The sequence below is a fragment of the Nicotiana attenuata genome, unplaced genomic scaffold (genome assembly GCF_001879085.1).
Source record: "Nicotiana attenuata strain UT unplaced genomic scaffold, NIATTr2, whole genome shotgun sequence".
Taxonomy (NCBI): Eukaryota; Viridiplantae; Streptophyta; class Magnoliopsida; order Solanales; family Solanaceae; genus Nicotiana; species Nicotiana attenuata.
Window position 1 is genome coordinate 1 of NW_017676423.1, and position 11680 is coordinate 11680.

At 36.7% G+C, this 11680-nt stretch overlaps 2 protein-coding genes across 2 annotated transcripts; one reads left to right on the forward strand and one right to left on the reverse strand.

Moving 5' to 3' along the window:
• The first annotated feature begins 1560 nt into the window (after positions 1–1560).
• On the forward strand, positions 1561–4234 carry LOC109220999 (subtilisin-like protease SBT1.4). The gene has a single exon (XM_019385466.1). It carries the CDS (start codon positions 1613–1615, stop codon positions 3938–3940), a length of 2328 nt encoding a protein of 775 aa, XP_019241011.1. The 5' UTR covers positions 1561–1612; the 3' UTR covers positions 3941–4234.
• A 342-nt stretch (positions 4235–4576) lies between these two features.
• Positions 4577–9338, reverse strand: LOC109221000 (RING-box protein 1a-like). Its single transcript, XM_019385467.1, has 5 exons — positions 8976–9338; positions 8806–8856; positions 8646–8705; positions 5027–5098; positions 4577–4943 (listed from the first exon to the last, which is right to left on the reverse strand). The coding sequence occupies exons 1-5, from the start codon at positions 9124–9126 to the stop codon at positions 4906–4908; spliced, it is 372 nt and encodes a 123-aa protein (XP_019241012.1). The 5' UTR covers positions 9127–9338; the 3' UTR covers positions 4577–4905.
• Between the last annotated feature and the right edge of the window lie 2342 nt (positions 9339–11680).

Genomic DNA, 11680 nt, shown 5'->3' on the forward strand with positions numbered 1-11680 from the left:
TCCCCGACCGATAAGGATGCCACGTGCCACGGAGCATTAATACACATCAGCCCACAGTGACATACAGAAGCGCAGTTCTGAAGAAGGTATAATGGCGGCAAAAATTCTCGCTTTAATAAAATTCACTTCCCAAATATTCAATTGATTGAATAAATGGCAAGTGGGGGACTATCTGTATGGGAAAATCAAGTTAATATATTGAATTAAGTATGTGATGATATACCAAGACACATGGATCAATTAAAGAGTGACTGCTGGCAAAGGATAGCTGAAGAGCACAGAGCTTTGACAGGCACGAGCAGAGATTCAAGAAAAAACATGGGAAACAGTTACTCGACGCCTCTGTTAATTGAAAAAGATCAGAGGAATGAACCTGGGATAGCAAAAAGTACAAATACGTATTATCCGCAATTAATGAGCATCAATGATGGAAAACGTTATAGAATCTTCACGAAACAGTTACGATTACCAATTATAACGTTATATTAAATGTCATTAATTGCTCATAATGGCTCTATTATGAGAGGAAAGAAAACGTATTATTGAGAGATAGCTATAAAAGGAGAGATATAACACTTGTAAAGACACACAATATTATTGGAATACATTGATTTACTTTGCTTTCTTTTTACTCAGCTATCAATCATCTCAATTCTTCTTATTTATTTCCAATTTGATTATCAGTAACCGGGGTTCTTCTAAAAAATACGCTTTGACTCGAATTTCCTATTTTCTGGTTAAACATATCTCACAAGAAATAATGCACTTTAATATTATAATTTTAATATTAAAATGCACTAACACCAACAGATATGAAATACAAATTTTGTTAGGTAAATTTCAATATATAACGCGAGAAGAAAGTAATACTAGCATAACAAAATAAATTATATGAAAATTAGTGAACAATCTTTAGTTTAAAAAGCATATTTTGATTTTTCATTATTTCTTTTCTGAACAGTTGAATAATAGGCATTATTGTCATGATTCACGACGCTCCAATTTAATGCTCCTTGTTGACAGATATACCGTGAGAAAAACGTGATTTCATCTTCTCGTTGAAACCCTTTTTTTAAATAAAAAAAATTTAGTCTAAAGTAAACAGATATCCAAACCTTTTTTTCTTTCCCTGGACATTACAATACATATCTTACCTACCCTTCCATTTGGACATAAAATTTGAAAGTTTTTTTTCAAATTTTGTATTCAAATATCTGTTTCTTTTGTAATCTTGATCCTTTTTTGACAGATTTTGCAAATTCCAAAAACAATTCTAGAGTAGTTTTTAAATTTTTTAAAGTACTCTACTCACAAAATTTAAAATTATTTTCAAATAAAATGTATGTCCCAAGGTAATTTCAACTTTCAAAAACAATTTGTCATCTCATATTCAAAAACTCATTTTTCCCAAATGTCAACCAAATTTATGTCTAAAGAATGTGTCCACAACCCACGTGGATATGCGGGAATGGAAAAAAAGGGCCTGAAAATGAACCAATCTCTATATAAAACGTGGCCCAATAAGGCCCACACCTCTATCCTTTTATCTAAGTATGGAATATCAATATTTAACACTCGCAGAATATAGTTTCATATTGCAAACTCTTCTAAAATGGCACTTTCTTCTTCTTTTGTCTTCCTCTTAATCTTCTTCTTTCTCAACTCTCTAGCAATTTCAGTACAATCGGACGGTTCTGAGACTTTCATAGTCCATGTGTCAAAATCTCACAAGCCCCACATCTTCACTACCCACCACCATTGGTACTCCTCCATTCTCCGATCAGTCTCTTCTTCTTCCCAACACTCCGCCAAAATCCTCTATTCTTACGATTATGCTGCCCGGGGTTTCTCTGCCCGTCTCACTTCCGAGCAGGCTGACCGGCTCCGCCGCATGCCCGGTGTAGTCTCCGTCATCCCTGACCGTGCACGTCAGCTTCACACCACTCACACACCTACCTTCTTAGGTCTCGCAGACTCATTCGGGCTTTGGCCTAATTCCGATTACGCTGATGACGTCATCGTTGGGGTCCTCGACACGGGCATTTGGCCGGAAAGACCGAGCTTTTCCGACGACGGGCTTTCTGCTGTCCCGTCTGGTTGGAAAGGCAAATGCGAAACTGGGCCGGACTTTCCTGCAACTTCATGTAATCGTAAAATCATCGGTGCTCGATTGTTTTACAAAGGCTACGAAGCTGATCGTGGAAGCCCAATTGACGAGTCTAAAGAATCTAAATCGCCAAGAGATACTGAAGGACACGGGACTCACACTGCTTCAACTGCAGCTGGATCTGTTGTAGCTAACGCTAGTTTTTTTCAATACGCAAAAGGTGAAGCTAGAGGCATGGCTGTGAAAGCTCGAATAGCAGCTTATAAGATCTGTTGGAAAACAGGGTGTTTTGATTCTGATATTTTAGCTGCAATGGATCAAGCTGTTGCTGATGGAGTTCACGTGATTTCACTTTCCGTTGGTGCTGACGGTTATGCACCGGAGTATGACGTTGACTCTATTGCTATTGGAGCTTTTGGTGCTTCGGAACATGGCGTTGTTGTCTCTTGCTCTGCTGGAAACTCCGGTCCCGGTGCTTCCACCGCGGTCAACGTTGCGCCTTGGATTCTCACCGTTGCTGCCTCAACCATAGACCGGGAGTTCCCGGCGAATGTAATCTTAGGCGACGGTAGAATATTCGGCGGCGTATCCCTGTATTCCGGCGATCCGCTTAACGATACAAAATTACCTCTTGTTTATTCCGGCGACTGTGGCAGTCAACTCTGTTATCCAGGAAAGCTGGATCCTTCAAAGGTCGCCGGAAAAATTGTATTATGTGATCGAGGCGGCAATGCTAGAGTAGAGAAAGGAAGTGCAGTAAAATTAGCCGGCGGTGCAGGTATGGTCCTGGCGAACTTAGCTGACTCCGGCGAAGAACTCGTCGCCGATTCACATCTCCTCCCAGCGACTATGGTCGGACAAAATGCCGGTGACAAAATCAGGGATTACGTCAAATCTGATTCATCACCAACGGCAACAATAGTCTTTAAAGGAACTGTAATCGGAAAATCACCGTCTGCTCCACGAATTGCTGCCTTCTCAGGCCGAGGACCCAATTATGTAACACCGGAGATCCTTAAACCTGATGTTACTGCACCAGGAGTCAACATTTTAGCCGGTTGGACCGGGTCCATTGGACCAACAGATTTAGAAATTGATACCAGAAGAGTGGAATTTAACATTATATCTGGTACATCCATGTCTTGTCCTCATGTAAGTGGATTAGCTGCTTTACTCAGAAAAGCTTACCCTAAATGGACTACAGCAGCCATCAAATCTGCCCTCATGACGACAGCTTACAATGTAGATAACTCCGGCAAAACCTTTACGGATCTCGCAACAGGCCAAGAATCGAGTCCGTTTGTTCACGGGTCGGGTCATGTGGATCCGAATAGAGCACTGGATCCGGGTCTTGTTTATGATATTGACACGAAGGATTACTTGGACTTTTTATGCACCATTGGTTATGATCCCAAAAGGATTTCACCATTCGTGAAAGATACTTCTTCAGTGAATTGCAGTGAAAAAAGTTTAGTTAGTCCAGGGGATTTGAATTATCCGTCGTTCTCAGTTGTTTTTAGTAGTGAGAATGTGGTGAAATACAAGCGCGTGGTTAAAAATGTTGGCAGGAATACGAATGCGGTATATGAGGTGAAAATAAATGCACCGGCTTCGGTGGAGGTGAAGGTGACTCCTACTAAGCTCAGTTTTAGTGAGGAAAATAAGAGTTTGTCGTATGAGATTAGTTTTAGCAGTAATGGAAGTGTTGGGTTGGAGAGAGTAAAAGGTCTTGAATCTGCATTTGGGTCAATTGAGTGGAGTGATGGAATTCATAGCGTGAGGAGTCCAATTGCAGTGCATTGGCTACTCCACTCTGCTACAGCATCTCAGTGAGCAATGGACTATGAAGCAGAAGATAATTGTGCTAAACTGCAAACTGTGATGGGCCAGAAACAGGAACAAGGCCAAGTTCAGAAAGGAAAAATAAATAGCGAAGGACCACATCTATCTGTTGAAATAATGTTAAGAAATTGTCATCATTCTTTTCTTGTTTATGAGTATTTACCAGCCTCAAGTACATTTGAAAATTTATGTTCATCTGCTGTAACATTGTCATTTGATGGGCTTAGTACAAAATGAACTAGTCATTGCAAGACAGACAACTATAAATCATATCATCTTTGATTAGTTTGGAGTTTCTATCTTTACAACTATCCTTCTCAAGCCAACCTGATGAGCGAAACGAAAGCAAATCTCACTACTGTCAACTTGGAAAAGTCGGAGTCCTGGGATTTAACCCTATACTGAAAGGTAGCTATACGCATCATCCCAGATCAAAGGCAAGACTTTCCTCTGGCTAAGCAAATTACTCCATATATTGGTGCCACTGTTAATAGTATCACACAAAACCATGGCACCATTCTAAATTGGCTAGCTGGTACATTGGCCTTAATGTAAAAAGTCAGATGTAACTTTTGGAATACTCTGGATCTTATAGGCTCAAGCACGTAAATGTAGGTATTAAACGAATGGCAAAAGATTCTGTAAACAACTTTAGAGGATCAAGAAAAAGAAAGTACAATATTAGAGTATTGAAAGTAAAATAGCTGCCAGCCTTTGCTAGTGGTTCTAGTTGAAGGTTTTTCCAAACAACATAATCAACAAGGATCAGTAAGTAGAATCACACAGCATATGATACGAGCTCTCTAGTAAATCCTATTAGATGGCCAAAGCAGACATAGATACGTAAAGCAACACAGAACAGAAGGCATTGGAACAAGTATTACTAGAACAAAGTACACTTAACGACATTATGATGCAGCAGCATAATAGCCTCTCGCGCCACTTGTTGAATCCCTCTAGTGACCATACTTCTGAAATTCCCACTCACTATTATCTGAAATGAGGAAAAGAGTTACAACAATTATGATACAGTTAATAAACCAACTATACAACGCCAAAGACAAAGTTGATAACTACCTAATGGACACACTTGACGGGTTTTGAGCCAGCGACTGATGCAGTGGAAGTGGAAGGCATGGTTACATACACCTGTGATAATATAAATCAAGATGTCAAAGCCAAAAAAAAAAGGATACTTCTAACCGTAGCAATATAACTAAGAAAGACAGTTCTACACCAAATTTATCAGAATCACTAAAATAAAATGTTTATGTTCCTTCACAAACAAAGCTGATAAACTGAAACAAAAAAAACAAAAATCAAACTTACATGCACTAAATTAAACTAGAAAAACATAGACCTTAATTGTAGTTGGGAAGGAATCCGAAGCTGTATTGGCACCTCTTATCACCAGATATGAAACAAATTTGAACTGAACTTCATAATGGAGCATCTTTTCACTACTTTTTTCAGTATTTTTTGCTTGGTTGCAATTTGCTCTTAGACTTAACCTGACCTTTTATATAGGAGTTGGAGGAATGAGAACTCTTGTCATGATCTGGAGGCCATCATGCCCTTAATCCTTTTCTGCCAATGAAAAGAAGATTTTGGAAGAAATTTCTGATGAAATCGCTGGAAAAGGAGCAAAATTTGGGTGGCAAAAATCTCGTGGAAAAAAGAAGAAAACATAGGAGAATAAAAGGAAGGAAATCTGTCATGGATGGAAAGCAAAGCTAAATAGGTGTTGGGTTTGAAGGAAAGCAGGAGAAGAGATCACGATTTTTAGGGAAAGAATTTGGAATAACCATTGGGTCTGAAAGATAAGGGGTAACAGGTGTATGGAAAGTAGATAGAGGAGAAATATTAGGGAGGCAATAGGTGATGATCATGCAGAATCCCCTTTTTATTCATTTCAATTTCATTATTTTTTTGTTCCAATTCTTTTGACTTTTAAAGAATCGAACCAATTTTTTGATTATTTCTTTTCTTCTTCCAAGGTCCTGTTAAAGAAAAACATACATAGAGGCCTAAAATCAACTCTACAACATAATATTGTACATATAATTATGTCATAAAGTCCTAACGTTTAAGAAATTGTATCTTTATTTTCTCTTTCATTCAAAGAAGACTTATACAAGTAAAAAAAATATTAAAATTTATCTGAACCATTTAAACAAGTAGTAAAACATTAAAATCTATCTGATCTATTTAAATTTGAAACTGAAAAATTACAACATAGAAGAACAAATCTTTTTTGAAATGATCGAGAAAAAAGAATGAACGGGCAAGTAAGTCATTTTTTTACCACCCAATCCTTGTCACTTTTCCAGCGATTTCATTAGAGATTTTCTTCAAAATCTTCCTCTCATCGGCTAAAGAGGATTGTGAGAATGATAACCTTCAGATCATGATTTTGATCCAAAGGGTTCTTATCCCCCTTCAACTCCTCTATAGAAGGCCAAGTCCGGAAGAGCAAAGCCAAACAAGACTGAGAAAATCAATGCGAAAAAAAAGGCTACATTATTATGTTCTGTTCGAATTTATTTTCATATTTGGTGATTCAAGGTCTATTCTTCCCTACTCTAGTTTAATTGTAATTTTGACTTCTATATTTATCTTTCAGGTTGTCGTTTGTTTGAATCTGAAGTTTGACAACATTGTTTATTAATGAAACGAAACATTTCATCTACATGTGCAAAATGGTTTCGCACCGTGTCTGAGCTCGAGCCCCTCGATTTAATTCTTCATTGCAGTAGGAAACAAAATTACTTTTGAATGAGTTTGAAATGTCCAGTCCGCCAAAAATGTATATAACCTTAAGATGTTATTCTTTTGACCTCTAACATTTGATTTGGTTGTTTATGTGGTTTATATAAGATATTATAATTGTTCATAATTCTTAGATTTTGTAACCAGTTTTCTTTTGATTTTCAGCTTTTTCTCAATTTTCTTATTGTTTTGTTTGAAATAAGAGATGAGGCTCAAGGTTTGGGTTGAATATGGAGCAAACTGTGGCTTTGCAAGGGATGCTCTTTGGTTTCTATTTCTCCTCTGGATATATGAGTTTGGTGTTGGGGAACAGCGTATGTGCTTGAGAGAGGGACAAAGATAGAAAGGAAAAAAAAATACACCACAAAAGAACTCTCAAGTCTCAAACCTCGTCAGCATAAGAAGCCATTATAGAATGAGAAAGAAGACATGGAGAAAGGAGCACCAAAGGGAAAAGACAGTATGTGTCCAGAATTAGCAGCAAAAGAATGTTAATAATACATTGCAAAAGTTTCATCAGATGAAGGACAAAGGAGGGCGAAGACAGCAAAAGGGGATATACATGTGGTATTTGGCAATAAGAAGAAGTGCAATGCAGTAAATATGCTTGGATCAGCAGAGGCAACCCTCCTAAATATCCAGCCTTCTCCACACAAAATGCTCTCCTTGTCTCAACTCTGAGAAACATTTCCCTCCATTTCCTCACTCTGTTCCCAAAAGAAGAAGCGCACACCAATAATCCTAAGAAATTAACACCTATCCACTTTTCTAATTACCTTTTATAACACCCTTAGGGCTCGTTTGGTAGGAGGGATAACGGATAATTAATCCCGGGATTAAATTTAAGAAGAGTTTATTCCATGTTTGGTTGGGATAAAATTGCAGTATAATTAATCCCGAGATTAGTTATCCCGGGATTGTAGTGTTTTTTTATCCCCATGGAAGGGTGGAATAACTAATCCCGGGATAACTTCTTTCCAACCAAACGGCCCCTTAGCAATATGTTTTATGTGTCAGAATTTCAATTTAGAACTGTCGGTGCTCTCAGTCAGGTTGACTTTTGGTTAAACCTTTGAAGTAATTAGAGCAAATAAAATCGTAATGAAAGAATTGATTGCTTGTGTTTTCCATTGAAGATTCCCCTCGAGATAGGGGTTCAGGGATGGGGAGAAAAACGGTGTGCCTGCTTGAGAAAGGGAAGGACACAGGAAAAAGGTAGAAAATACACCACATAAAACTCTCAAGTCGCTAGCCTCATCAGAGTAAGCAGCCATAATAGAAATGAGAAAGAAGTACGAAAGGGAAAAGACAGCATGGGTACGGACTTAGCAGCATAAGAAGGCGATACATTACAAAAGTTTCATCAGATGGAAGGATAAAGAAGGGAGAGGACGGCAATGGAGCGATATAAGTGCGGTCTTTGGCAACAAGAGGGGGAGAACTGGAGAAGGCAGATGAGTTAAAAAAAAAAAAAAGATGACATGGATTTACAAGCACATATGCTTATGATTGTTCACACCACAAACAGATTTGCTTAGTTCGAGGACGATAATAGACAATGTATCACCTTGTTGTTAAGTGAAAGAGCCAAAGCTTTGTGGACAATGGATGTTTGGCTCCTTTACATGTAAATGAAGGTAGATTCTCTAGGCAACAAGATTCAAGTTTGATTATAACTTATTCACCATAAAATATACAATATGGTAATGTATATCTAAAAGTGCATACAACTAGTATGTCCAGGCATAATCTCGCAAGACATAATAAGCAGAAAGCTCTATCAAAATGATATATACTCATAAACAAATAATGGTAGTCAAGATTTCCCGAAGTATATAATTTTCTATGTCACAGCTCCAAGTAGAGCGAATTATTTCACCAATCACCGGTCTCAACTACATGAAATTTAAATAAACAAACAACGTACCCCAAGCAACAGTGCACTCCTCGCTCGTAGCACTAGCTTGATTAGCTTGGCATTCGATGCCTGTTAACAAACAATTTTCACATAAATTGGCAATAATAAATAGAAATACATCGAATTTCTCTTTTCTATTCTAAAGCAAAGGAGATTTGAAAGGGCTCACATAGATCCATAATATGATTCCTGCAAATAGCACAGTTGTCTACAACGATATCTGCAATCAACAATTCACCAAACCACGTCAGCTTCGATCAGCACAAGTAAACAATTACGAAAACTACAAAATCACGAAAATTACAATAAAAAACGAAAGAGATATGAATCAGAACGAACCCCAAGCCCAAAGAGCAACAGCATTCCATTTTTTGATCTCAAAACGTTTAGGTTTCTTAGTGGAAGAAGAAGCAGCAGATGCTGATGAAGGTGCTGCTGCTGCAGCGTTGGATTCTTCACCGGCGGGAACCATCTCGACGTCTATATCCATTGCCGCTGCTGAATCAAGGAATCGTAGTCAAAATTCTAGGGTTCTCGATCTCACAATTTTCTTCGCAAAGTGGAATTTGTATCAATCAAACTATTCTTTCTTGAACCGCTTCTTATACTATTTTTCTGCGGTGAACTTGGCACAGGATTGCCAATTGAACCGGTCCAAAGTTATAAAACTCCTGCAATCCTGCTTATACTCTCGCTTGCTAAGCAATTGGGTTGAACTAACACTAATATACTCAACCAACAATTGGGCCAGCAAAAAGCCCATGTGTCGATTTAAAGAGAAAAATATGTAAAAATTGCACGGGGCGCCCCTCTTTAACCTGTAGCCGCTTTGTCTTTTTGTTTGTATCCGTACCCACTTTTTAAAAAACTTCAGCTTCCCTTTATAACTGAGAAACTTCAGCTCTATAGCTGAAGTTTCCGGGTTACTAAACAAAAATATTTTATAACTAGAGCTGAAGTTTCCGAGTTACTAAACAAAAACTTCAGCTCTTGAGCTGAAGTTTTTATTTTATAACTAGGAAACTTCAGCTCTAGCTGAAGTTTTTATTTTATAACTGGCAAACTTCAGCTCTTTAGAGCTGAAGTTTTTCAGTTACAACACAAAAACTTGAAGTTTTTATTTTATAACTTGAAAACTAGAGCTGAAGTTTTTGTTTTATAACTGAAAAACTTCAGCTCTAGAGCTTAAGTTTTCCAGTTATAAAATAAGAACTTCAGCTGGAAACTGCTTAAGTTTTTATTTTATAACTGGANCAGCTCTAGAGCTGAAGTTTTTCAGTTACAACACAAAAACTTGAAGTTTTTATTTTATAACTGGAAAACTAGAGCTGAAGTTTTTATTTTATAACTGGCAAACTTCAGCTTTAGAGCTGAAGTTTTTATTTTATAACATAGAAACTTCAGCTCTAGAGCTGAAGTTTTCCAGTTACAACACAAAAACTTCAGCTCTAGAGCTGAAGTTTTTCAGTTACAACACAAAAACTTGAAGTTTTTATTTTATAACTTGAAAACTAGAGCTGAAGTTTTTATTTTATAACTGGAAAGAGCTGAAGTTTTTGTTTTATAACTGAAAAACTTCAGCTCTAGAGCTTAAGTTTTCCAGTTATAAAATAAGAACTTCAGCTGGAAACTGCTTAAGTTTTTATTTTATAACTGGAAAACTTAAGTTGGAAACTGCTTAAGTTTTATTTTATAACTGGAAAACTTAAGCTGGAAACTGCTTAAGTTTTTATTTTATAACTGGAAAACTTAAGCTGGAAACTGCTTAAGTTTTTATTTATAACTGGAAAACTTAAGCTGGAAACTGCTTAAGTTTCTATTTTATAACTAGAAAACTTAAGCTCTAGAGCTTAAGTTTTTATTGTATAACTAGAAAACTTAAGCTGGAAACTGCTTAAGTTTTTATTTTATAACTGGAAAATTTAAGCTGGAAAACTGCTTAAGTTTTTCGGTTACAAAGATAAAAACTTCAGCTGAAGTTTTCCAGTACAAAAGAAAAACTTCAGCCCCGTGGGCTGAAGTTATGTGAAAAAGCGGGTACACTTGCAATTTTTTTTGCAAAGCGGGCACAAGTTAAAATGTGGCACAAAAACGGGTATAGATGCAAATGCCCCAATATAGAGGAAATTTCAGGTAAAAATTGCACGGGGCGCCCTATTTGGTCGCCCCATTTAACCTATACCCATTTTTTAAAAAAGTTTTAACTTGTACCTACTTTTTAAACAACTTCGGTCTCTTTTCTCCTCCTTCGTTTTCTTCTTCTTCTTTCTTCTGCTGCTGTTGGTGTTGCTATGAAACTTCAGTTCATGGGATGATTGCCATAAGTATGTTTATCAGATTATTTAAAAATAAATTATAAATTAATACATAAGTTAGTAGACAATAATTTATAAATATTTCCATGTAATTCTGCTCTTTTCACGTTTATTATTTCCAAAATTTATGATTTAGATATTGTTGGCAATCTGATTATTTTATAGTAGTAATACACTATGAAAGAATAAGGTGATTATTTACCTAGTATGTTAGAAAGCTTTTTCAAAAACTTCAGCTTATATAGCGCTGAAGTTTTTACAAATGAACTAAATAACTTCAGCATCTTCTGCTGAAGTTTTTGAAAAAGCTTTATGACAAAACTAATGAATCCGGGACAAAAAAAATTCAGCTTATATAGTGCTGAAGTTTTTACAAATGAACTAAATAACTTCAGCATCTTCTGCTAAAGTTTTTGAAAAAGCTTATCCAGGACAAAAAACTCCAACTTATTTAGTGCTGAAGTTTTTACAAATGAACTAAATAACTTCAGCATCTTCTGCTGAAGTTTTTGAAAAAGTTTTATGACAAAACTAATGAATCTAGGACAAAAAAACTTTAGCTATTTTAGTGCTGAAGTTTTTACAAATGAACTAAATAACTTCAGCATCTTCTGCTGAAGTTTTTGAAAAAGTCTTATGACAAAACTAATGAATCCAGGACAAAAAAACGTCAGCTAATTTAGTGCTGAAGTTTTTACAAATGAACTAAATAACTTCAGCATCTTCTGC

Bases quoted from the DNA above. Each gene is read 5' to 3' on its own strand.
- LOC109220999 (XM_019385466.1), top strand. From the start codon at position 1,613: ATGGCACTTTCTTCTTCTTTTGTCTTCCTCTTAATCTTCTTCTTTCTC.
- LOC109221000 (XM_019385467.1), bottom strand. From the start codon at position 9,126: ATGGATATAGACGTCGAGATGGTTCCCGCCGGTGAAGAATCCAACGCT. The intron at 8,706-8,805 runs GTGAGCCCTTTC...GTTTGTTAACAG, and splicing joins GAATCATATTATGGATCTAT to GCATCGAATGCCAAGCTAAT. The intron at 5,099-8,645 runs GTACGTTGTTTG...ATATTATCACAG, and splicing joins GGAGTGCACTGTTGCTTGGG to GTGTATGTAACCATGCCTTC.